Source organism: Mytilus trossulus, unplaced genomic scaffold, assembly GCF_036588685.1.
Source record: "Mytilus trossulus isolate FHL-02 unplaced genomic scaffold, PNRI_Mtr1.1.1.hap1 h1tg000122l__unscaffolded, whole genome shotgun sequence".
NCBI classification, from domain to species: domain Eukaryota; kingdom Metazoa; phylum Mollusca; class Bivalvia; order Mytilida; family Mytilidae; genus Mytilus; species Mytilus trossulus.
The window spans coordinates 1089400-1117397 of NW_026963298.1; the positions used below are offsets into that span (position 1 = coordinate 1089400).

The 27998-nt window shown below is 32.5% G+C and overlaps 2 protein-coding genes across 2 annotated transcripts; one reads left to right on the forward strand and one right to left on the reverse strand.

Annotated features, from left to right (window-relative positions):
- Nucleotides 1–201: 201 nt before the first annotated feature.
- LOC134700141 (uncharacterized) lies at nt 202–2947 on the forward strand. Its single transcript, XM_063561506.1, has 3 exons — nt 202–632; nt 1813–1905; nt 2823–2947. The coding sequence occupies exons 1-3, from the start codon at nt 371–373 to the stop codon at nt 2825–2827; spliced, it is 360 nt and encodes a 119-aa protein (XP_063417576.1). The 5' UTR covers nt 202–370; the 3' UTR covers nt 2828–2947.
- A 3058-nt stretch (nt 2948–6005) lies between these two features.
- Nucleotides 6006–27997, reverse strand: LOC134700133 (Golgi reassembly-stacking protein 2-like). Its single transcript, XM_063561501.1, has 11 exons — nt 27819–27997; nt 20480–20560; nt 19303–19460; nt 18910–18955; nt 18020–18106; nt 11408–11538; nt 10495–10630; nt 9761–9833; nt 9005–9124; nt 7245–7373; nt 6006–6807 (listed from the first exon to the last, which is right to left on the reverse strand). Exons 1-11 carry the CDS (start codon nt 27879–27881, stop codon nt 6575–6577), a joined length of 1257 nt encoding a protein of 418 aa, XP_063417571.1. The 5' UTR covers nt 27882–27997; the 3' UTR covers nt 6006–6574.
- Nucleotide 27998: the final 1 nt, after the last annotated feature.

Below are 27998 nucleotides of genomic sequence, written 5' to 3' on the forward strand. Positions count from 1 at the left end.
ATATTAACCCGGCCTAAAATGAATGAACAAAAGAAAAATAAACAAAAAAAATCATTAATTCATATTTATATGTGATCAAATTGATAGTTACAAATTATTATTATTATTGATGCAGCATAGTCATAAAACAATATATAGTCATATATGTTGTTGTTATTTTTCTACTTATGTATAAGAACATATATAATTTCCTTAATAAGTTTATGTTTCAATCAGACTGGAAGTCATATAAAAACAATATGTTTACTCCTTTTATCATACCGTTCACTGAGTAGGTACAGGCGTTTTCTTATTAGAAAATAGGAGATTTGTATATATATATATTGTGGATTAAACCTTGGTTTTAAAGCTAGCTGATCCTCTCACTTGTATGATGCATTGTTATTTCCAGTATATCAATAAAGACCAGGATTACGTTCATGTCGGTGATAAGCCTGAATACAGCTGCTCTTTGAAGAAAGATGCCAGTTTTCTGATAACACATCCATTGAAATGGGAATGGTACGGTCATGATGGTTCCCGATTGATAATATCAACATTCGGAAACGTTAAGGTGAACCTTGAATCAGAGTATTATGTCGACCTTGACATCACTGATACTGCTACAACCTTGACATTGAAATTTCCTCAAGGTATGTGTTATACTTACCGACAGTCAGAGCCTAATATTCGAGAGATAGTTGACAATGAAAGAGGGACAAAAGATACCAGAGGGTCAGTCAAACTCATAAATCGAAAATAAACTGATACATACGGCCGTTAGTTTTCTTGTTTGAATTGTTTTACAATGTCATTTCGGGCCTTTTATAGATGACTATTTGGTATAGGCTTTGCTAATTGTTGAAGACCGTACGGTTACCTATGATTGTTAATTTCTGTGTCATTTTAGTCTCTTGTGGAGAGTTGTCTCATTGGCAATAAAACCCCATCTTCTATTTTTATATTGACAACGTCTTGGTTAAAATGCAAAAGACAAACAGACAAACAATAGTACACATATATGCATGACACAACATAGAAAACTAAAAAATAAGCAACACGAACCCCACCAATATGTGATGGTCGTTATTACAATATTGGTTTCATCTCTGCGAAAGTAACAAAAGTCACTTAACAACGTGATTGTATTTAAACAACTTTTCTGGTGGCAACTGTGTAGCAGAATCTGCTTACTTTCCCCCAAACACTTGGGAATAATTCTAGTTGTACGAGTGGTTTTTTTTCCGTCTTCATGACTATTTTTGTCTAACCAATATAGACTGTTGTTGGTCTAACCAATATAGACTGTTGTTGGTCTAACCAATATAGACTGTTGTTGGTCTAACCAATATAGACTGTTGTTGGTCTAACCAATATAGACTGTTGTTGGTCTAACCAATATAGACTGTTGTTGGTCTAACCAATATAGACTGTTGTTGGTCTAACCAATATAGACTATTGTTGGTCTAACCAATATAGACTGTTGTTTGTCTAACCAATATAGACTGTTGTTTGTCTAACCAATATAGACTGTTGTTTGTCTAACCAATATAGACTGTTGTTTGTCTAACCAATATAGACTGTTGTTTGTCTAACCAATATAGACTGTTGTTTGTCTAACCAATACAGACTATTGTTTGTCTAACCAATATAGACTGTTGTTTGTCTAACCAATATAGACTGTTGTTTGTCTAACCAATATATACTGTTGTTTGTCTAACCAATGTATACTGCTGTCTGTCTAATGGTTGGTTTAATTTCCTTTTCTCATGGTTTTGTAAGTTTGTCTTTCGGACTTTTTTTCTTTCTTTTCTTTCTTCATTCTAATTACAGGAGTAAAAAAAGAATATGATGGGAACTTTAAATGTGTACTATATGACACAAAGAACATGGTACTTGCAGAAAAGAAGGTCGCTGTTCATGTAAGTAAGTCAAATAAATAACTAGTGATTACAATGTCAAGAAGAAATGTTTCGATACGCATGCCTTAATGAATATTCATCAAATAGGGTAAAATGCCACTGAAAACTGTATAGGATACCAACAAATAAAGGCAATCAAGTAATAAATTATACGCACAGTATCTATATTTGAAATAATGTTTACACAATTTTGGCTACTGAATTCGAATTTGTGTCATATTAATCTTTCTGTTAGGGTTGTTCGCCCTATTTTATCAATACACTGGAACTGGAAAAAAATGTATACAAGTGGGAGGTTTACCTAGCAATAACACAAGGTTTAACTCATCACTTTCCTGTATAAGGTCAGGAATATATGACAGCTGTCTTCCATTTGTTCGGTTAAAATTGATAACGTTTAATTTTGTCAGTTTTAATCAAATCATCCTTTTGTTTTGATTTGATAGACTTTGTTTGTGCTTTTTACAACAATTAGTATATGATTCTTACAAGTTCTACATAGTTTCATTTCGGGCATCAATCACTATTGTGTCATGGTCCTCAATGCTCTTTAACTTCGTACTTTATTTGGCCTTTTAACTTTTTTGAATTCGAGCGTCACTGATGAGTCTTTTGTAGACGAGACGGGCGTCTGACGTATATACTAAATAGTCCTGGTTCTATGATGAGTTTATTGACTGTATGCCTATGTATAATCGACTTATTTCATTTATATCGTTGTTTTGCCCTCTAATTGCCATATCAACTTTGTTTTAATCAATTTCCACGTCTATGTGCAAACTATCAAAGAGGATTCATTATATCTACGTAGACTATGGACTGTGAAGGGAGGTTAATTTTGAGTATCAAATTCCAACCGTTTCTGTTCCCTTTTTCTGTCATTTGAATCTGAGATCGTTTAACTACCATGTTCTTTTACAGGTTGAAATACAGAAATGCTATGACAACTTTGAAGAACAAGCCTTAAATTGGACAACGCTAAACAGTCTCCTATACTATTGCTGGTGTTTAGTCTGTCCTCTGAGTCAAATAAAAAATATCTTGCAAAAATCATGTTATCAATTATTACCTAAAAGTTCGGTTTTTCTGACATATTTACAATTCTGAATGATAAATGGAAGTGCAGCAAAAATTCGAAACCAAACAAACAATGACAAGTTACAAATTAGGGAAAACGACGGAGAAACATATAACTTTATTATTGAAACCTAGAGCAGCACGAAAGCTTAAAAAAAATCGGGTTGATCTAAGACAGGATAAGTAGATCCTGCTCCATGCGTACGTATGGCCCTAAACATGCTTCTCATTAATAATGCGTACTTAAAATATTCAAAATAAGGTGTGGTATGATAACGAAATAGGAAACCCTGCCGCTAGAATCAGGGCGACGTTGATCCAAGCAGTTATAGGCAATTTGTACCAGCAAAAAGTAATATCACAAAAATACTGAACTCAAAGAAGGAAAGTCCCTCATCAAATGGCAAAATTAAAAGCCAAACAGAGAATGTGGTTGGTAAAACCTTGTGCTTCTATGTGATGTATCCATGATTCAATCTTTCAAATAGATATAATGTTTCATCAGCATGTAGTGTAATAACAATTTCGTTACCGGTAAAACATTTAACTGCACAAGATGTTTTTCAGTGCTTCTTGATGCCAAAATATTTTAAAATTCCAAACCTAATTATACAAACGGTATTTTTATATAAATTTTCTTCTATAGATATAAGAAGATATGGTATGAGTGTCAACGAGACAACTTTCTATTCAAATCATAATGTGTTAAAGTAAACGATTATAGTTCAAAGTATGGTCTTCAACAAGGAGTATTGGCTCACACCGACCATGACCATTTTGGGGGTTGATTAATTATAATTAGACCCGTTACTTTTGATAAAATGATATGTTTAACCACTGTATATTTATTATAAATCAGATGTTGGTTGGCAAGATTGGTTTAACATTTAAATAAGAATCCAAGACATATAATCGACAAAAAATAGTCTATCTTGCGCATTTTGGTGCAAAAGGTTGTCTATCCTGTCGTTGATAATATAAACAAACAACACAAAATAATAATATTCCAACTTATATTATACAGCATCAATGTGTAATGTGTCAGACGATACAACAATGTGTATTTTGAACTTTATTTTTTCTATGTGTTTCGCTCGGTTTTGGTTTGTTACCCCGATTTTGTTTTTTGTCCATGGATTTATGAGTTTTGAACAGCGGTATACTACTGTTGCCTTTATTCCCTACCAGCAGCATTGAAGCGACATTTGTTGTCAAAATTCCAGATTTTATATTTCATCGTTATCTTTTTTTAACAAATTTTTAACTTATCCCAAACTGTGATTATACATTCGAACCCAAGTACATCCACATTCTTTGGGTGTACCAGTATATGAACTAGCAGTGCTAGATAATACAAACTGGAGAAAATGCCAACATGTAGCAGTAAAATCACTACCATCAATGTTATGACACAACCTTATCATGTAGTAATTCATAGTCTCACCAGTTATGGTGCCATTATATTTGATTTACCGCTATGTAATATTAGTGTAATTGTAATGGTCCTATTCAACCCATCCAGATGCTATGAAGGGACTACAATACACCCTTTCTGACAGCTCAACTTGTCATTAGCTGTCTTTGAGCACATATACATTTGTAAACAAAGTGAATATACTTGTTTTACTTGTTTATAATCTACTTACATCTGGACCCTTTGATATTACATCATACATTTATTAACTATGGCCTTATATGAAGAGGCCAGCAGTCATTAAACATGTAACTCACAAGGTTACATTAAATTATTTGTTTCCACATTAAATCCAACTTACAATATTCTATGAAATTGCTTACATGTACAAATCAAAATGAAGGAGTTTTGCCCTTAAAAAATTGCCATTAGCAAGATTAAAGTGCAATGGCAAACAAATATATATTATATGAAGCCTGCTTTTTAATAAAACTTCATGTTGAGGTTTTTCATGTTCATAACCACAAGGCTACATTCAACAGGAAGAACGTCACCTTTTTATTCTGTGTACAGATAACTGTTTCCTGTTGCTCCTTATTGGAGTATGCTGAGAAGGAGCAGCATATGCCAATTTTTAATAAGTGTTATGGTACTTTGCCAGATATCACACATATGAAATTATTGCCATCAACAATGTTCTCCCAAGATATTTTATGTAGCATCATGGTAAACAGGAAAATTTGAAATACCATCTTGTTTCTAAAATTTATAACATCCCATCCAATATATAATCGATAGGAAAACCAATTCAGATAGCATCACTTTACCATGGTGCTAAAAGGCCCTAATGAGAATCCTTCAATCATGCTACAAAGAGACCACTGATGAATAAGTCGTAGAATTATCATATTTAATCTCATAAAATGTATTGTGTATTTATCAGACAACAACCCCAGAATACAGAAAAAGAAAAAAATAATTTTACAAAATCTTATCATAAATAGATAATTTTAAACTCTAATACCAAATAAATAAATAAAATAACATAAATAATGCAGAATGAGCCTCATTTTTTTTCTTTATTTTGTTCAGAAACAATTTATCCTTTAAAAGGAAACATCTAAAAAAGTGGCAACAATTAACCTCTGACATGCTTCACAAAAGTTAATATGTTAACATGAGACAAGAACTTTCTAAAGTGTAATTGTCATTTTAAGTCTAAGTATAAATAAGCAAATATGTACAATAAACAAAATTCTACATACATTTAGTGTAAACCTTACACTCCGAAAATTACAGTAGCCCAAGTAACAAGTTCAAACAGATATTTTAATAACATTCCTAACAGAAAATTATAATTTTCTCATATTATTGCTACAAAGGTTGAAGAGGGAAATGTGTCGACTTCTAAATAAATTACTATGTTTCCATTAAACCCAATCTTCATTCTAAGTGTTTCTTAATGAAATACTTTATGAATTCCCTTCTGATCCAAGGGGAATGACAGGGGTTATAGCTAAGATTGCTACATATGGTGATCAACACTAACCACCAATCAATGACCCAGCAGTCTAAGGAAAATACGTACAATTGCATGCATATAAACCCATATGTAGTTAAATTGATGTTTTTATTACATGTCATAATGTCAAACACACCTTCATATACATACTAACCAAACACACCAATTTACAATCACTCAAGTCTTTTCTAGAGATCAAATATAGCATTTCACATATTTTCAAGTTGTTTTTTTTATGAAAGAAGTACATTTTTATGTAAAATAATGTCTGTCGCATCTGCAGAATAATTTAGTAATATTTAAAACACAGTTTTGGTTTTTATTTCCTTATGTCTTTTGTAAGATGTGAAACACATCTGCCATAAGCTCACATAATATGTGAACATACACAATATTTCACATAATAGTAAACAATGGTTACAAATTTCTAATATCTTGCTTCTCAGTTATAACAAAATAAATCCATAATTTTAGTGAAATGACCGTTCAAAATGAAATATATTATGCAAAAAATATCAATTTTTTTTCTTCTGTGGTCCCAAATTTAGCCGAAATCCTGAAAAAAATCAGTTTTCTTTCTTTCTTCTTTCCTTCCTATTGTATATGGATATAAATTTGAAGCACGATGCACATATAAATATAAATTGACACAAATTAGCACTATGATGTAGCTGCTGCTTCAGCCACAGGTACATTTTGTCCAGTAGCTGCCACCGTGGACTGTGACACATCACTTCCTAACGTATTGCCACCAGCAGATCCTGCATCGTTGGGTAACGTAGAGTAACCTTGAGATGTTGTTGGTAGAGTAAAGTTTGTAGGCATGTTAGGTAACGGTGCTGGGGCTGGCATGGGGAAACCCGCCGGTAATGTAACACCACTGGCTGTTCCTCCTACAAATGAATCAAAGTGCAAAAGTACTGTAAAGGCAGTTAAGTCAAGTGTTCACTCTTATATATACAAAACCAAGTAATCATAACTTAAGTATGAGGAAAAATACACAAAAGTCTACTTTAAAGTAAGAAAAATGTATTCCTTTCTATAACGATAAATCAATAACATATGCACAATGAATTTTATCTATAGATCAGAAATAAGAAAAGCCTTAAAACAAAATTTATCAAGCATTACTAATTACTATTCATATTTTATTTTTATTTTTAATGGATAGCAGTTCCTAGATATTTTTTTATTTTCACATGATTGTAGACATTTTGACATAGCATTGATATCTGTTTAATTTTTAAGTTTTAATTTAGCTCCAGTTATACATGACCAAAAGATATTCATTAATCTAAACTCAGTTTATATGGTTACAAGAATAGAATACCTGGTAATGTACTTGAAAACGATGAAAGGGGAGGTAACTGCCCTGGCGGCATCCCCGCTATAGAGATAGGTGTTGTTAATGGTGGCATCGACATATTCCCTAAATTAGGCATGGTTGGTAGTGGAAAATCTGAAATATCAAAATAACTTCATTTACAAAAGAGTACAATGCAAATAAGTACCATAAATATTTTAACAGTAAAATTCCTTTAATTAAGGAAATTGTTCTTTTATAGACATCCTAGGTAGGAGTGTAAAACTTTTTTCAATACCACCAATGTAAAGTTTAATTAAATAAATATTAGCCAATTTTAGTATATTTGTATTTGCAGACAACAAACATCAAGCAAAGATATAGGTGACAAGAGTATAAGAACATTATATTGACTCAAAATTAATAAACTGGTGACCCAGATAAATGTCTCACCTGAATTAGATTTTGAAAGTGAAATGCAAATGGTGAAATTAAAATAACAATACTTTAACATGTAAAATATTCATGACATTCAAAGTAAATGAGCCATGACTAAACTTACAAATCAGATATTTACCTCAAACATGCAAAACCTAAAAATATGAGGTAAAGATGAGATTATGCCTATTTCATGAAATAGATGCACAACTAACTGTTCAGTTTATTAAAGGATGTAATTAAACTCTACCCACTTGATTTTGAGGTCAAGGTCAGATTGAACTTACTTGATGGAATGGCTGCACCACTTGCTGTAAAGTTGGGGAAAGGTTGTAATGGAACACCGTCCACTTGATTTGAGGTCAAGGTCAGATCATACTTACTTGATGGAATGGCTGCACCACTTGCTGTAAAGTTGGGGAAGGGTTGTAACAGAACCCCGCCCACTTGATTTGAGGTCAAGGTCAGATCATACTTACTTGATGGAATGGCTGCACCACTTGCTGTAAAGTTGGGGAAGGGTTGTAACAGAACCCCGCCCACTTGATTTGAGGTCAAGGTCAGATCATACTTACTTGATGGAATGGCTGCACCACTTGCTGTAAAGTTGGGGAAAGGTTGTAACAGAACCCCGCTCACTTGATTTGAGGTCAAGGTCAGATTATACTTACTTGATGGAATGGCTGCACCACTTACTGTAAAGTTTGGGAAAGGTTGTAATGGAACCCCGCCCACTTGATTTGAGGTCAAGGTCAGATTATACTTACTTGATGGAATGGCTGCAGCACTTACTGTAAAGTTTGGGAAAGGTTGTAATGGAACCCCACCCACTTGATTTGAGGTCAAGGTCAGATCATACTTACTTGATGGAATGGCTGCACCACTTGCTGTAAAGTTGGGGAAGGGTTGTAATGGAACACCGCCCACTTGATTTTGAGGTCAAGGTCAGATTATATGCACTTGATGGAATGGCTGCACCACTTGCTGTAAAGTTGGGGAAAGGTTGTAACAGAACCCCTCCCACTTGATTATGAGGTCAAGGTCAGATCATACTTACTTGATGGAATGGGGCTGCACCACTCGCTGTAAAGTTCGGGAAAGGTTGTAACAGAATCCCGCCCACTTGATTTTGAGGTCAAGGTCAGATTAAACTTACTTGATGGAATGGCTGCACCACTTGCTGTAAAGTTTGGGAAAGGTTGTAATGGAACCCCGTCCACTTGATTTTCAGGTCAAGGTCATATTATACTTACTTGATGGAATGGCTGCACCACTTGCTGTAAAGTTGGGGAAAAGTTGAAACGGAACCTCGCCCACTTGATTTGAGGTCAAGGTCAGATTATACTTACTTGATGGAATGGCTGCACCACTTGCTGTAAAGTTGGGGAAAGGTTGTAAGGGAACCCCGCCCACTTGATTTTGACCGGCTGTTCCTACAGATGTTGGTAACACAGGTATTGTTGGTGTTCCTAGAAATAAACAAACATAATTGTCCAAACATTTATTTTTAAGAAATTATATTTGAAATAAATAAAATCTATTGTTTACATGCTATTCACCATCAATATTTCTCAATATTTTTTTTAAATTAAGTTTGTTTGAATTTGTTGAAGATAGAGATGATTTTCAATTGGAGATTTCAATTTGCTGTAATGGACATTTACCAGACTTCATTTTAGATATAAGAGAACCTGTCAACTGCTATAGTACTAAAACAATTCAATTGTAAATAAAAGTATGTAACTAAATAAAATGCTATGCCAGGTGCAGCCTAATATGACGGCAGGGGTTGAACCTTGAACAGTTGGTACAATTTGGACACAATATTCTACCTTGATACTGTCTGAATTTGGATTGTGATCAAATTTTTTACAATTTAAAGGTTACTGACACAAAAAAGATCTTAAAAAATTGAAATTGGTTTGGCAGTCGTATCACAACCAAACAATTCAATAGTTATAAGTAAAGTATGAAGCACTTTCAAAACAATTCTTTTATCATTATAAACATGTTGCTTAAACCAGCTTGATTATAAAAAAAACCTTTGTCGAAAAGAACAATATTTACCTGTATTTAATGATATATTTTTGATCCCAGATATTTACCTGTATTTAATGATATATTTGTTATCCCAGCTGTTAGATCTGTACCTTGCAAAGGTGAACTTGATAAATTTACCTGAAATGGACCAAATAAATGAATAACTTCAAATCAATATGGTTCAATATCAACCTTTTCTCCCATTATGATGAAATGCTGGAATATGGACCAGAATATACATCAACCTTTAAAACAAAATGCAAAGAATATGTAATTTTTATATAGCATGTATGGTATAAATGTCTAAGTCCATAAAAATTTACAAAAAGGATATAGGAGTTTTCTAGGAGTATAATATCCCTCAATGCACATTGTGAGTCTAAAATAATACCAGTCAAGGCAGTAAGAGTTGTGCTTAGGAGAGAATATTACAAAACTTTTGCAACATTAAAATCAGAAAATGTAATTATCTCCCCTTTAACATGTTTCATTGTTTACATCCTCGTAATCGTATAGTATTCTACAATTGTGTAAATTTTCATTAATACTCATTTAATCTTTGAGTTGTGCTTTGGATAGCTAGATGATAATTATTTAAGAAAGTAAATTGGATTATCTCCCTTTTAATATGTTGAATTAATTATATCCCTCTCTGAACATTCTGGTGTAGCCATGGAACTTCTAAAATTGCTGAAAAACTCAATTAGAAGTGGCACAAACATAACTTGTACAGATAAACTGTAAAAGGGAATGAATGGTCTGCTTTTAATCAAATTGTTGTATACTTTTAAAAGTTTACCTCAGCAAAACCATCCGGTGTTTTCTGTGGATTAGGTACTATTACTGCTTCATTTAAAGATTTTAGAGGATTTGAACTTGGAAACTGTCGTTTAGGTATTCTGTGTAAATATCCATATCCGATCCCACAACCAAGGCTGAAAAATATGTCAAATAATTAATTTATTAAACAAATAATACAATGTTATTTTCAGTTTTTAATTTCATTCATAAACATGATAAAGTTTTCTTGCAGCATTTTAAATGTTCTACACAAGCATGACAAGATTCAAATTAAAATAAATACATCTTTATTTGGAGATAACTGTATTATATGTTAAGCTCTGACAACAACAATTTCTGATTTGATGGTTGCAAATTAAGTTTTCTGGCGACACAAATATTGTAATCTCTTTTCTAATGGAACTTAAAGAAAACAACATATCATAAGGAACATGTGTACTAAGTTTTAAGTTGACTGGACTTCAACATCATCAAAAACTACCTCGACCACAAATTTAAACCTCAAGCGGGACAGACAGATGGACGAAAAGACCAACAACCGTACAGACCAGAAAACATTATGCCCATAAATGGGGCATAAAAACATCTCGACTATTTGATAGGTCTTTTAGAAAGCCATAGTTACATGTCAAGGTGATGTGACGTTACATAAAGCGTGGTATATAATAACTGTCAAGCATGTCAAGTGTGCAGTATTTACAACATCCTTGTCACGGCACCATAATATCATGAAGTGGATGATAGGAATAAAAGATGTCTTGACTATTTGATAGATATTTAAGAAAGCCATAGTAACACATCAAGGTGACATGACGTTACATAAAGTGTCGCACATAGTAAACATCAAGTGTGCGGTACTTACAACAATCACTGTAAGCATTGTACACATATAACTTTTATACTCGACCTACCTTCCCTCGCCTCCCCAAGCTCCATTAGGTGTAATTGTAACTTCCCTACATGCATCACTGTCTGTGTTGTACACATATAATCTCAATGGCTTCCCTTCATGGTTTTCTATCAGGGTGAATAAATCCTCTGTCTGTAAAAAAAGTATAAACATAGATGAAAATTAAATAAGATGACTATTGCTTAGGTCTAAATTAATGTAAAATAATGTCAATAGCATTTCTTGACACCTTCACTTTGAAATGATGAACTGTTGTTGAAGATTTGCAGCCATCAATTGGGGAATTGATAGTCTAAAATTATCACTGCCAACAATTTTTGTGACCATAAAATAACTCTTGAACTACAGTACTTTTATTCCTATTCTCAATGTTACAAAAATAGGATAATACATTCATATAATGGTTTCATTTAACATGTTGAAAGTATCAAGATTGCAGTTTCTGTCTGATTCTCAAACTTGTCTGATACAATGTAGCTATTTTCTAAAAATATCATTTTTATATAATCATCATAATCAAAGTGTAGCAGAAAAGTCAATAAGGCAATCCTACCACATATTCTTATTTATATATATTTCAGTACCTCCACTCTGCAGACATAAGGTATACTGTCTGTGAGTTGGCACACCATAGCATCAGATTTTAATAATTTGGGTGGTACAAAAGATGGGTTTAGAGTATGTGAGCTGGATATGTTTCCAGTGAATGTATTCTACAAACAGATTGATAAGGTGTATCATTGTTTGTTTTCATTATGTTTGTATAAACGAAGCTTGAGAAACAAACAAAAAACTAACTCATTGAGGAACGTATCAATTATTGTCATCCAACTTATTTATAGCCAGTCATTTTTTTTCACAACTTTAGCATGTAGAAAAATAATGTGATTATATTAAAATCGTCTTGTATGTCAATGTATACATGGTATATTTGTTGAACTTGGATTTTTCCTTTTTGACTATATCTAGCATGTCTAGTAAATTAGAAAATTGTGAAAATTAATTGCTGTGAAATAGAGGAGAAAAGGTAAAAGTAGAATTAATCATCTTCAAAATTAAATTGTTTCACTGTACATTAAATATACTAAAATAATTTAAAATATATAAATATTACTATTAAGGTGGTACCTAACACTACAGGGAGATAACTCTGTAAAATCAGCAGAACGTTTTAATGACGTTGTGTTGTTAAGGAATATTAAGCTTCTCAATGATCAAAATATGTTTTTGTCGAACTGCTATATAACCAGTGTAATTTTTCTGATTAAACGGTTGGTTAAAATTTTTTGAAATTTTTATAGTTTTGTCATAGGGTCAAAGTAAATACTTAGTCAAAATTTTAAGAAAATTAAACAAGCAAAATTAATTTTAGTTCAGGTGTTGGGTACCACCTTAAAGCTATGTCAATATAAAATCAAAGAGCAGAATGCTCTGAGGGATACGATTGCCATAGTTTTCATTGACACATGTATAGCAGTTCTGCCAAATTTTCATTAAACAAATGCATGAGATTTGGCCAAAATTCAAAAGATCAAAGAGGAAAGAAATAGATCCAAGAATACTGTTGCAAAAAAAGCATGAACATGCGCGAGTCTCAAGCATTTTTGGCCGGTAACCCTGGTACAGCTGGATAGTATTATTCTCTAAACTAATTCAACTGCACATGCAAAATGTAACAATCTGAATAGTCACTCAACTTAAAGAATAGCCAATCCCCGTTACAAGTGTATGAGCCATGTACTTATTGTGTTTTATCGAATTATAGTTATCCTGTACCATTGTAAACTCGTACCATTAAAAAAAAAACTTGTACCAATGCAAACTCGTACCAACTTATTTAAATGCATTCACATGGTGTTAAATGATGAATATACATGATATACGTTACTTTCACCCAATACCTCTTAAGTCTGTAAAATGTATATAATTTGAAAGTACAATGACCTATTTGTAGCTTATGTTCCTTGTATATTGGATAGAAAATACTGTGGCAGATGTAGATAATTAAGGTATATACAGTTTCACCCGAAGAAAATTTTTCATGAATAATTAAATCTTAGCAGTTAGTCAAAATGATTGCCAAAATTATTTTTACTGTCTATAAAAAAATGTAACAATGAAATTTAACTGATTCCTGTTAAGGGGGTACACATTTTCCCCACAAAAAAGCACATGGCTTTCAACAATTGTAAACATAGCATTCAATTTGTGATCATGGATTACAGCTTTAATTAACTTAAATTGGATATATACATATTCAACATGTTCAATTTTAATAAGGTACAGTTAAAGCAATGTTTTAACTTTCCTCTGGATTAAGTTCTACAGTGGCGGATTCCGAACTTTTCCTAAGGGGGAGCTCGCTGACTGACCTAAGAGGGGGCCCGCTCCAGTCATGCTTCAATGATTCCCTTTATTATCAACCAAATTTTTTCCACAAAAAAGGGGGGCTGGATCCGCCTATGTTCTAGTTTGAAAGATCAGTTAAAACATTAATGCTTTAAAACATTCTTTATTTTTGTCTAAGTTTTCATTTAACTCCTGTGTAAAATTCAAGTAATTCAACTTTATTTCTATTAAGTTTACAAACAGAAACCCATAAAACATCATATTTTTTATATATTTTTCTGAATGTTACGACTTCCCAGTAGTACAAGTTAACTTTTTTGGTTCCAAGGCCGTGGTACGAGTTAACTTGCTTCCGTATCTTATCACCGTAATTCTAGGAGGAACCCTAAACTGGACCCCTATTGTGTTCACTTATCGCTACACTGACCTTTGGTGCGAAGCTATATATAGAACGGCTGACCAGTTTATAGGAGGAACCCCATTTCTTACTCTTTAATTATTGGAGTTCCTTTGGATCAGAGGGCATGACTCCTTTCCGTACACACTCCTCTGTTTACATTGAGATCGTTCTTAATATTATATGACGTTTACCGGCATTAACGAGTTAATTCTTCTTGACGACTACTTCGAAAAGGGAGACAATTCGAAACGATAACATGGAAGATTCCATTTCTGCTGAAGGGGTGTTATATGTAATTTTTACGATGAAACATTTATTTTAATTTAAATTATGCATGTGATTTAAAATAATGTAACAACAATAGCCCTCCATATGCAGACAGACATAGAAAGAATCCCATGAGTTTCAAATTAATCAATGAAGCGGTGAAACACTCAATCTGCTACCCCTTGAAATCAGGAAAACTACACGCATGTGGGGTCTTACTAATTAGCGACAAAAAGTGTCAAGAAGCGACAAGAAGAAAAATAATAAGTGACAAAAAGCAACAAGAAGCTATTTAGCGACAAAAATACATTTTGTTATCACATACATTAAAATATTTTTTAGATTATATTGAAAGATGAAGAAATAAAAAAAATTTGATGAAGAGATTGTGTACTTTTTATTATCATATTGATAGATGTAGAAATTAAACATGTGTAAGAGCAAAGGAAATGTAAACGCTATAAAATGAAAATAAAAACAAAGATTTGTCACCTTCCTTTTGAAGGATTTAACAAAACAAAAACATGAAATATTATTTCCTTCCTAACTGTACAATTAATTTTTCCTGATAGGACCACCATTAGCTGTGGCTTCACTCTAAGGTAATACACAATTAAGAGCAACAAATGAGATTAACTAGGTGCGTGTCCTTTGTTTTATTGCAACAATAACATCCATTAACACCTTCATCAATTACACGCACCAGAATATAAAATTATTGTACCGAATAGTGAACACCTGTGGAAAACTCAAGATTGTCATCAGTTTCCTTTAATCTTCAATCTATATGCATAAACATGATAAATATCGTTAAATGAGACAATACACTAAATAAAATGATGAAAAATATTCACATTTTAATTGTTTTCCTCTTGTTTGATTTCAGTTCTTAATTTGTATTTCACAATTTGTGTATGTATTTTCTGGACAATTATGCACAAATAATGCATTTTGCAAGTTAATTATATATTATACAAAAATGGTTTTAAAAACAAATAAAAAGACAAAATATACTTCCTGTGATACCTTATAAAATATCATGTAAATAAATGTAGCAATTGAATTAGATTTACAAGTTTCATTTTTCCCCCTATCAAAATTAACATTCCTGTCGTTGAAATTGTTTTCTTTTGCATATTTCTTTAATATTTATTTCGAATAAGTAATATAAATAAAAAAAATGTTTTCTTGTCTAAATAGTTTCTTGTTGCTAATATTATTCTTCTTGTCGCTTCTTGACGCTTTTTGTCTCTACAATTCTTTTTGTCTCTAATTAGTGAGACCACGCATGGACATTAATACATAAACAAACCGCGACTTGCGATTTGGAACAAGAACGTTTATTAAATGATATGATGAATGGTTCTCCATTTCTTTATGAGAGTACAGTATCAAATATCAGTTTCATAACGGTAAAATATAGAAATACTCCACTTCAGTTCTTGTGACAGAAATAGAATTATCGATCGGCTTTCAAGGCAGAGAACTCTCGCAAGTTATCAAAATTTGGGAATTCCCTCTGACGTGTTTCTAAATTTATAAAAACACTAAATATAAATACTGTTTAATTCTGATTTTCCGTATTGTTAAAAACACGCATATAAGTCAAGGAAAATATCACACATGAAGATTATGAGTAAAACATTACAGGAAAGTTGTTTATGTTCAATTGTTTTGCTTGTTTTTACCTTTTAAAGCAAGACAATCATAAGAATCTGAGATGTTGCCGAATGTTTAGAATAAAACGAATGACGTGAGGGAGTGTGTCATAGGGTCAATGGTAAAAGTCTACAGATTGCTTGACAGCAATCGTATCCCAAAAAAATATGAGCTTTATACAATGATAAATGAAAGGATATGTGTAACTAGCTATAGTCATTAAAGTGTGGAGTGACACTGAAACCAAAACAGGAATTTTATGGACACATTTCGTGACAAATATTATTCCAAAAAGAAGATCTTCTGAGTTGTTGTCATTTATCTTTTTCTACACTTTGGTAGTTTTTCATTTTATATAAAGTGCAAGTGAAATTCTAATATAAAAATATAAAAAAAATAATTTATCATAATTTGGTTTGTTAAAAATTAAACACATTTTAACAATAACTATATGTTAAAACAGAAAATCCTATTGATATTGTTTCTTCTGAGAGAATCATATACATGATAAAACCAAATCTAAAAATAGGCATTTCACATCTAGTGTATAATTTCAGCTCAAACTGCTATGTAAAGATATTCAAAGATATATCTAAGCAAATCCTAGTCCACCCGAGTGTCTATATCATATAATAAAGTCAATTTCTACTGATCAGGATTCATTATAACATCAAATATTGATAAAAATATGCAGTAAAGGAAAGTTCCATTAAATTCATACATTGTTATTTCCCCTTATTTTGATTTGTATAGAACATCTATCCATATATCTATATCTTTACAACAAATACAAAAAGATTACATGCATATCTTCATACATGAATTAATTCAATAAAGTGCTGGATGAAAATTTCACTCAGCTTACATTTATCATGGATTGTGTTTTGTTCATATATTAACAGCATAATAAATATATTTATTGCTATTTTGTGCATTTTTCCTTTGAACTTTTTTTTGTGATAATTTTCATATTATGCTACTTGCTTGAGATGGAAAACTATCGTTAGAAACTAAGCATGCACGTGTCATTGCGAACGAAATTGACAACGTCGGCATAGGTAAAACAGCGATAAAAAGATTATCAGTGTTCATCTCAACTCGATTGCCTTTCTCGTTGAGATGATCACCGAAAATCTATAAATATATATGTTTTAATTTGAGCATAGATTAGATAAATATTATCTCTACTGCATGACTTCTACATCTAAAATTCAATATGCAAAACTTTTTTCCAATTCATTTGGCCGATCAAGAAAATTTTACTCCTCAGAATACAGTTTCACTGGCCTTAGGTTGAAAGGGCTCACTGTTAATCATGCAGGCTATTTTTATTCAAATAATCAGAATGATAAAACGTTATTTTTGGCGGTACTTGTGATTATATATAAGTTTTTAAAGGCCAAAAGTCAAAATTAAGTTGTTATATATATGATTTAGATACTCATTGGACAGGTTGTGTTATAAATAGTACACTATGTATTTTTTTGTTATGGTTGCATTTTACCTTTCTGTCATTATCATTAAATAGTACCGCGGGAAACTACAATCATAAAAATAAGGGAAATTAACTAGGAAATACAAATCTCAGTTAAAAAAAGGTGGAGAAGTTACCTCTTATTCATTTTATGCATCAAATTTAGGCTGCAGCTAGATATCAAAATATTATTAGAAGTAAGTTTTAGTAATGAAATGTGTTAAACTTTTTCCAATTTTGTGAGATTTGTACATACATCAAAAGTCTGAGTTAGAGATACAATACACCTTATCGCTAATCCCGGCTGACTCAGCCGCTTCAACAACGTCAACAACAATCACTTTTCCATTGTGGCGTCACATATTTTGTTATATGATGTCAAAATTTTACAGGAACCTGTGTGGTATTCAGTAATGGCGAACAAATAGCGATAAGGTGTATAAGACCTATATAGAATTAATTACCTCATGTAATACTGAATCTGCTCCGATGATATAATCTGTATGTGATTTGAGTCCTGCCAAATCAGCTGGTGAATTGGGATTAACTTCCTACAAATAACAATCAGAATGATGTTCTCTTATCAAATACAGATAATCACAGAAAATAAACCATACTTATATAATTCTTTTTTTGGATGATACGCGTCTTCTTATTGGCTGACGTTATTTTGTTATGAGCCCATAAACATAATTTAGCCATGTGATCGTGACGTCATCAACGTTTTTTCATGGTTTTCTACAGTTTCAAAGGAATTTAGAATTAAATTGTAAGAAACGACTTTATTATTTTTTCTGTCTATTCAAAATAACATAAAAAATTTGGTGCACACTGTTAAATAACCCGCTACGTGCGTTATTCAGTGTGCACCAATTTTTTTATGTTATTTCTTCATAGACTGAAAAAATGTTACAGCCATTCCTTAAATAATTCTTTCAAACCATCAATTTTGCCAGAAATGTTAATAAAATATGACTTTTTTACTTTTTGTTAGTTGATTTTTGTGTTGCATGTCATTCTAATTAGTTTTGCTCATTGATAAACTGCAGTTGCTAACATCCATGTAATTTGGTCTCTGTTGAATTAATTGGCAATCATACCACATCTCCAATTTCTTATAAAATTGAGAAAGGAAATGGGGAATGTGTCAAAGTGACAACAACCCGACCATAGAGCAGACAACAGCCAAAGGCCACCAATGAGTCTTCATATTTATTTGATAATTGTAATTATAATGACCTACAGATGCTTACATCCATGTAATTTGGTCTATGTTTAATAATTGTTTAATTGGCAATCATACCACATCTGGTATTTTTTAGATCTATTTGATGTATCAATAATTTCTACCTACCAACACATGCCAAACATTCTCATTGGCTCCTTCAAAGGAACAGAATCTGAAATAGAATAAAATAATCTATTTGTCTTCTAAATCCGAATGTGCTATTATCATAACTATGTCATTTAGGAACTCACAGGGAATATATGTGAGAAAATTTCCAAGAAAATAAGTTCATTATAACTGAACTAGTATAAATATTTGTTTAGGTGCCAGCTGAAGGACTCTGGTTGCGGGAATTTCTGGCTGCATTGAAGACCTGTTTTATATTGATTGAATATGATTCTATTGACAAGTAGTACTAGTATAATTTATACATGTCTGGTTTAACATGCCAGTGGTCAATTTGAAAACTATAATTCTGCACTGAAACCACTGTATTTTCATACAAAATACAACTCTTACCTGATACTAACACCAAGAAGTCCTTCCCCACCCCAGTTATGACTAGGTATAATTGTGGCTTCTCTAACAGACTGTGTTTTACTGCTGTATACAACCATTTTAACTTCTTTCTCAATATTTGCTCTCAATAAACTTTTCAATGTATCGTCATCTTGATTCTGAAATGTAAATTGTTTAAAATGTAGCACTCCTCTAACAGCTCCAGAAATAAATGGGGAATGTGTCTATGGGATACATATGATAGACACCTGACTTACATATAATGTTATAAAGGGACATAACTTAACAGTAAAAGTGAGGCTACCAAACTTTATACTTGATCTGAGTTTTGTGGTAGTGAGCATATTGTATAAAATTGAGAATGGAAATGGGTTAACAACCCACCCATAGAACAGACAACAGCAGAGGGTCACCAACAGGTCTTCAATGCAGCGAGAAATTCCCGCACCTGGAGGCGTCCTTCAGCTGGCCCCAAATGTATTTCTTAATATTTGGTTAAGGCAAACTCTAGTTAGGGAAAGAAAACAAAAAGTTTAGCAAAATTTCATTAGTAAAGGGGCATAACTCTAGAATGGTAAAAGTGACATTACCCAAAATCAAACTTGATCTGTTGTGTTTTTTTGTGGTAATAAGCATCGTGTATAAGTTTCATTACATTTGGTTATTGAAAACTAAATCTACAGTACAGAAACCAACCTGGAAAGAAGTAAACACATTAGAGTGCTAACAATGCAATTTTCCATATATTTAATGTTTCCAAAGAGCATAACTAATTTTAAAATTATTGAGCCTCACTAATTTTCCCACTTGTCCAAGACACAGCTGATATAAATTTTATAAAAATATGGCAAGAATTGTACATGTGAGGGTGAGCACCAACAAGACTGAACGTATGGACGCCTTGCAATTCTATGTCCCATTTAACCATTGCAGTGGGGACAAAAATCTACATGATTTCCATTTATAATTTTTTTTCTCTGTCCTTTTTGTATTTAAGCTATTTAACAAAGCAATCAAATTGACTTGACAAGCTGCTAGTAATGAATAATTTGTGAATAGGAAAGATATACATAGAAAATATAAGTGAAGCCAGATCAAATTATATAAATCGTCATTTTTTTCTATCAAAGCACTTTGCTAATACTACATGTACATGATGTAATCACTCTATACCCACCAGTCTTGTATTTCCAATAGCAACAATGAAGTCAAAGAAAGCCTCTAACCCTGCTTTATGTCCAGGGGATCCTGGTTGTACCTTCAAAATAAAATAGCAAAAATTAAGTCAAAGAAAGTCTCTAACCCTGCCTTACAATGATGTCCAGGGGATCCTGGTTGTACCTACAAAATAAGATTACTAAAATGAAAATTGGCAGATTATAAAGTACTATAAGACTTTCCCTTCTTGATGTTAGTGATTCAGTAATGTATCCTGTGTACAGTGGATCTGCACCTGGATCATGTGTTTCTTATGAAAACCATGAACATTAAAACTGAATGCATGTTCTTTTTGTATTATATCATCTAATCAAAGGAATCAATCTTGTACCAGTTGATGTGTAAAATCTACATCATGTAATCCTAGGGTCACACATGTAATATACATGTACACTGTAACAAGCATGTACATGAATGCATAGTTAACTGATTGTAACATGTGATGATGTGTTTGAAATAGTTTAACTGAAATTTATCTGATGCTGATCATGATTTTTACAAATCTAATAGGGTTGCTTAATTGCATTTTAAATTTATGAGAAAACATGAAAAGATTGATTGATTGCTGATTGCTTAACATGATACAGTGGCAAATATTTCATGCATATTCAGGCAATCATATGATTAGATATTCTTAAAATAAGCAACCATATTTACATTTATAGATAGAACATTTAGACACAATGCAATAAATTCAATAATTGATAAGTGACCAGAGTTGTCTTTCAAACTTTTCATAAGTGGTATGTCATGTATGTGTAGTTTTTTAAACAGGTCTGAGTAGTCTTTTATTAAGACAGGTTCAACTTCAAGTTATCTTAAACATGTTTAAAAGTGGCTTGAGTTGTCTTTAATTCTAAGTTTCATGTATTCATGGGCATATTTTCAATACTATTGTGAACCTAAACTAAACATATGTCCAACCATTGAAATTACCAAACAAATTCAACTTTAGGGAGAGGACAACGCTTATTTTGTGCAAAAAAAAATTGTATTTTGGAAGAATGTCTTCAAATTGGAAACCTTTCATTATATACTCATAGCTGAGCTACACATGACACTTGTTGATTTCATTGTACAAAATGAAACAACTGTCATGATGTATGTCTTAACTATTTAGACAAACCTCAGAAAAACAACAACTTCCCCAAAACAGGTCATCAGTAACAAGCAGAAGAGGGTTTAGAAATTTTGATAGATTATAGTTTACTTTTTAAACATGTTAAAACACAAATTAAAATCATATAATTTCTTTGTTTGAACATGTTGAAGTGTTAACAATGGATTAATCATGTTTCTTTGAAAAATTTAATGGAATTGAATTATTGACGCCATACAACAATCAACTTAACATGGTGGCAAGAGATATTTGTATTATGAAGTTAAAATATTAGGTGAATCCTTGTGATAAAATTAAATGGGGAATGTGTCAAAGAGACAACAATCCGACCATAGAACAGACAACAGCAGAAGGTCACCAATAGGTCTTCAATGCAGCGAGAAACTCACCCGCACTTGGAGATGTTTAATAATGGCTTAAAAAGACCAGATCCCGAAATCCTGAGGTCATGAAAATCGAAAAAAGAAATTCCTAGATCCCGAAAGGGTCAATCTGAAATCCCGACCTTAAAAACACCCGATCCAGTAGTCCAAATAATTAGGACGTCTTTAAAGGCTATTATATTTTTTTTCGACGCCTTACTTCCACATCATAATGTCAATCTAATATTTTCAGTTGGACTTTGAGAAGGCATGGAAGGAATTTACTGCTTTTGTAAACATTTAAAAACATTTAGCTTATTCAACCTCAAGATGCTTCATTTTAGGAGTATAAAATATATTTTTTAACCAAACTCGGTACATTTTGACGGACCTGAATTTCCAGATAATGTAAAACAAAGGTTCCGGAAATTCGGGTCTGTCAAATTTTACCAAGTTTGGTGTAAAACTTATTTTATAATCTCCTAAAAGTAAATCAGATAAACGTTTTAAAAAATGCAGTCGACATGTTTCAGCTTTGGATGGAATTATTATTATTTTTGTAGGCATTATTGGAAATATTTTGCACAAACAAACACATAAAAGTAAGAATTTTTATATATGGAATTTTGTCCAAATTGGGTCTTTAAGTTGAGGGTAAAACATGCTCTCAAATTCCAACAGAAAATGGTGGCTTCAGCATTATGACGTCGAAGCAAGCATTAAGGCGTCAAAGAAAAAAAAAATTATAGTATTTCAAGACGTCATAATTTTTTGGGTCGAAGTAAGAGGGGGGATAGGAGGGTCCTGATCCCGAAATCCCAGGCTTAAAAACATGAAATCCTGAAGTCCAGAATTAAAATAAAGTAAATCCCGACATCCCAAAATCCAAACCAAAGAATTCCCGAATCCTGAAAGGGTCAGTCCCAAAATCCCAAGCTTAAAAACACCTGACCCCGGAGTCCCGATAAAGGCCCTATAAGGCGTCAAAGAAAAAAATATAATAGCCTTTCAAGATGTCATAATTATTTGGACAACTGATCCCGGGGTCCCAATAAAGGTCCTATCCCCCCTCACTACATGTATCATGGTATAGGAAGACATCCAAGCAAGCAATCAGAATTAGCTCTCGAAGTCACATAATCATTTTGAATAAACGAGATCAAGTCACCTAAAAGCTTCTTCAGGTGAAGTGTTTGTGTGCAATCAATAGTTAATTTCTTGGTGTAAACACAGCCATATTTTTCAATACTGTGATATCTGTCCGATCACGAAAATGGCAGATAATTTCAACTTTCGGAAGCCGCAGTGCCAGTGGTGTTTTTGTGCAAAAGTTACGTCGCGTAGAGGAATAAAATTATTAAATTGGCAACACGTCGTAGCTACGCACTACTCCTGTTATTGTTAACAACAAGTTTAATGTCCTGTAAGATACCTGTAAGATCGTTGTGGGGCTCATATGGAAGGATCCTATCCTTTTTAGCCCACCATATTTTGGTACACTTTCAAAAACTGATACAATCATCAATCCTGCATGATTTGGTGCATTATTTCACACAATTAAAAGTTATATATAAAACTATTTGTGTCCTCATCAATTTCCTAACTGATACATGACTGACTCCCAATGACGGTCTATACTAATTTTAAAGGCTTCCACAGTTTTAGATGAAATAACTTCAACTGGTAGGTTATTCCAATCATTAATAATACGTTGTGAGAAATGTCTTAATCGAAAAGAAGTGTTACATCTAGGTTTTGCTAATTTCCAATTATGCCCACGGGTATTAGTACTGATGACAGTAAAAAATCTTTCATAAGATATATCTTCGATTCCTTTTAATATTTTGAACGCTTGTATCATATCACCTCTTCGCCTTCTGTGAGTTAGGGAGGGTAGTTTAAGTACTTTTAATCTGTCTTCATAGCTTAAATGTCGTATATCAGGAATTAATTTCGTTGCTCTCATCTGCACTTTTTCTACAGCATTAATATCTTTCTTTAAATGCGGATACCATATTGTATTTCCATATTCCACATGTGGTCGTACCAACGCAACGTATAGTCTTAAAAATGTATATTGATCTTTAAAGTTAAAAGTTCTGTTAATCAGCCCAAGTATACTATTGGCTTTATTTATTTTACTTGATATATGTTGCGAAAATTTAAGATCATTTTGAAAAATAATTCCAAGATCCTTTTCTTGTTCATCTTTAGTAATATCAATATTGTTCATTGTATAAACATTTTCAGGATTATTTCTTCCATAGTGGATTTGTTTACATTTGTTCACATTAAATTTCATGTCCCATAACTTGGACCAATTGTAGAGTGCATCTAGATCATTCTGTAAGACATCAGATTTAGAAGTAGGTGCATAAATTTTTGTATCGTCTGCGAAAATTTTTACTATAGACTTCACAACATCTGGTAAATCATTTATGAATATAATAAAAAGAACAGGTCCTAGTACACTGCCTTGGGGCACTCCACTTATTACATTTTGCCATTCAGATTTTTCCCCTTTCACCGCAACTTGTTGTCGACGTTCAGTTAAAAAGTCAGTTATCCATTCTAATATAGATCCACGAATACCGTATGAATACAGTTTCTTTAATAATCTTTTATGTGGCACTTTATCAAAAGCTTTGGCAAAATCAAGATATAATGTGTCCCAGGATATATTATTATCCATATATAATGACCAGTCTTCCATGACATCAAGTAATTGTAATATACATGATCTTCCAGAGCGAAAGCCAAACTGTGAGTCTGATAACAAATTATTTGTTATTAAATGATTAATTATTTCTTTCCGTATAACCTTTTCCAAAGTTTTGCAAACAATTGAAGTTAGACTGACCGGTCTGTAATTTCCTGCATCCAGTTTACTACCTTTATTCTTAAAAAGTGGGGTAACTCTAGCATCTTTCCATTCTTTTGGAATTTTTCCAGTGTCAATGGACTTTTGAAATATCAAAGTCAAAGGTTTTGAAAATATATTTGCCATGCTCTTTACTATTAACGGATGAATATTATCTGGACCCATAGACTTGCTTCCATTTAATAAAAGTAGATATTTTTCAACTGTGTCTTGATTGATCACAAAGTGTTCTAATGATGATTCAAAATTTCTCTCTTCAATATTAGGTATATTATTTGGATTTTCAGCAGTAAATACACTGGTAAAAAAGTCATTTAATACAGTCGCTTTTTCCTTGTCGGAAGTAGTTAAGTTCCCATTTGGTTTCATAAGGTTTGATACTGCTGATTTTGATTTCACTTTACTTTTGACATATGTCCAAAAATGTTTCGGCTCAGTTTTAGCCTTTGATGCCACTAACTTCTCATATTCCTTTTTTGCTTTTCGAACGTTCTCGTTAGCCCTGTTTCTAGCAACTTTGTAAAAATCAAAATCTACTGTTCGTCTAGTAGCCAAGTATCTTGACCAGGCCTTTTGTTTGCGTTTTATATTGCTCAGACAATCAAATGTTATCCATAATGGTTTAGGTTGACAACCCGGTTTAGGATAAGTTTTTGGTACATACTTTTCTACACATTTTTTATATTTTTCAGAAAATATTTTCCACATCTCGCTTATGTCTTTATCTTCAAAAGAACTATCCCAATCAAAATTGCTAAAGTCTTCAGAAAATTTTTCAAAGTCACATTTAGAATATTTATATTTCGATTTACCAGTTTCATATTCATTGAAAGAGTACAAAAAGTCAAATGTTATGGTAGCATGATCACTTAGTCCAAGTGGAGCATCAATATTTATATTGTCAATATTGCTTTCATCTTTTGTAATAATTAAATCTAGAGTTCTACACATCTGATTTTCCCTAAATCTTGTAGGTTTATCTATATGTTGATATAGAAAATTGTCTCGTAAAGCTTCAATAAAAGTATGTTCATAATGGTCCTCAGAGTGAGGTGTAGTCCAAAAGTTCCAATCAATATCACGCATATTAAAGTCTCCCGTTATTAAAATATTGTTAAATAATCGAGCTGCTTCATTCAAAAGTCCAATAATATTTAAACATGAGTTTTGATTTGATGGGCTTCTGTATACTGAGCCTATCAACACAGTCTTATTGTCTTTTACCCAATTGCACCATGAAGCATCATCATAAAGCGAATTCATATGTTCATTTGGTGAGACACAGAAATGACTTTTTGCATAAATAATAACTCCCCTTCCTGTATTTTTACTCGGATAAGCTGTATAGCCTTCAATGTTAAATAATGGAGAAATGCAATCTATATCAATATTTGCTTTTGGCAAAATTTCTGTTATAAAAATAAAATCTGGTTTCACAACCTGTATTTGCGCTTCAAGTTCATCAATTTTATTACGTAATTGATCAGCATTTGTGTACATACACTTAACTTTGTTTACGATTAAAGGGTTAATATTTCGATCTAAATCATCAATATTATTTTGCCTGTTATCGTCCATACTTTCGGAAGTACTATCACTTATCACACTACCATCATTACTTATAATATCACTAGATTCACTTGCTGAATCAACATTAGAGGTACTTGCATTGTCATTTTCTGCATTATCAAAAAAATTAACTGTAACATTTGAACTGTAACAAAAACCAACTGGAATTAACGTATTTACATGTTGTTTGATCTTTTCTGTAGAAAATCTAGTATGGTCGAAAATTGGCAGTCTGACCTGAACCGCCACTTTCAACACTACCATGACTACTAGCTGTATTTGTCATACTAGCAGACTGACCAGAAATGTCTTTTCTTTCAACGATTTTCCCCCGGAAAATTACCAAGTTTGCATTGTTTGATGCTTTTTTCTGCCTCTCAAGCTCCTTTCTCAGCTCAGTGTTAATGTCCCTCTCCTCTTTTGTCAAGTCAGGGGTAATATAAATATTGTTCCATTTATGTACAGTATACCCATCACTGTTTTTCCTTCTTAACAATTTAGAGTTACCTAGAACTTTATGCTTATCTACAACTGAACCAACAGTTACTTTCATCAGTCTTGGTTTACTCTCATTTGGTTTACCCAATCTTATAAATGATTTAATTTCAACTTCATCACTCTGAACAGTGTGCAATATATCTTTCAATGAAATTTCATCATCTCTTTTCTTATTATCAGTACTATTATCTGGTTCTGGGACATTATGAATTATTAAATTGCATTTTCTTTCTTCTCTGTCCCTAAACGACTCAAAGGCTCTTTCTACTCTTTTGTCAATTTTCATATCCATGCTGGATTCAACAACTTTCAATTTTGTATCAAGTTCTTCAAAAAGTACCCTTTGTCTCTCAATGTGTAACCCTAACTCATTTAGTTTTGGTAATACGCGGACACATCCATCACAGTTAAATGGCAAATTAGGGGTGGACTCAGTTTTCAGTAACTCATATAATTTTGCTGAAACATGGCTACACTCTATGCAGAACCAATATCGGCATATATTACAGTTCATACATTTTTGGTTTTTCTTAAATGTTTCTTCACATTGGGCACAAGATTTGTTGTTAATTGAGGTCGGCATGGTGCCTGTCTTTGGAGTTGCTGTTTTACTCATTATGTTTTTTCTGAATGAAATGTTAGTTAAAAAGATATGTCAATGTTGTGTTTAAGCTTTCATGGCGAAAATGTTAATTTGGTCACCAAATTTATGCAGGATTGATGCAGATTTTTCAAAAAAAATTAGGGGCACAAAAAAGAACCCTTCTGTTGTCTTCGCCGGAACCGGAAGTGTCATGCATGTTTTGTGGATGGTTTTATTAGGGATTTTAATCAGTTCTAAAAATTGACATCACTTTCAAAGTTATACCCTTAGAACATGGTAGCCCTCTGTCCCTCCACCTGGAATCTCTGTACTAAAGGCTGCACCCATTGACTCGGTTTCTCAAATAAATTTAGAAGCCGGTTGACGTTATAAACAAGATGGCCTCGACGTGGCATTCATTGCATTCTGGGTAAACTTACTTCCGGTATCTAAATCTTGGACCGA

Excerpts from the sequence above, each read along its gene's own strand:
- LOC134700141 (XM_063561506.1), top strand. The coding sequence starts at position 371 with ATGATGCATTGTTATTTCCAGTATATCAATAAAGACCAGGATTACGTT. Across the intron at positions 633-1,812 it reads GACATTGAAATTTCCTCAAG|GAGTAAAAAAAGAATATGAT; the intron begins GTATGTGTTATA and ends TTCTAATTACAG.
- LOC134700133 (XM_063561501.1), bottom strand. The coding sequence starts at position 27,881 with ATGGGTGCAGCCTTTAGTACAGAGATTCCAGGTGGAGGGACAGAGGGC. Across the intron at positions 19,461-20,479 it reads CTATTGGAAATACAAGACTG|AATCAAGATGACGATACATT; the intron begins GTGGGTATAGAG and ends TTTACATTTCAG. Across the intron at positions 18,107-18,909 it reads AGAATGTTTGGCATGTGTTG|GAAGTTAATCCCAATTCACC; the intron begins GTAGGTAGAAAT and ends TGTTATTTGTAG.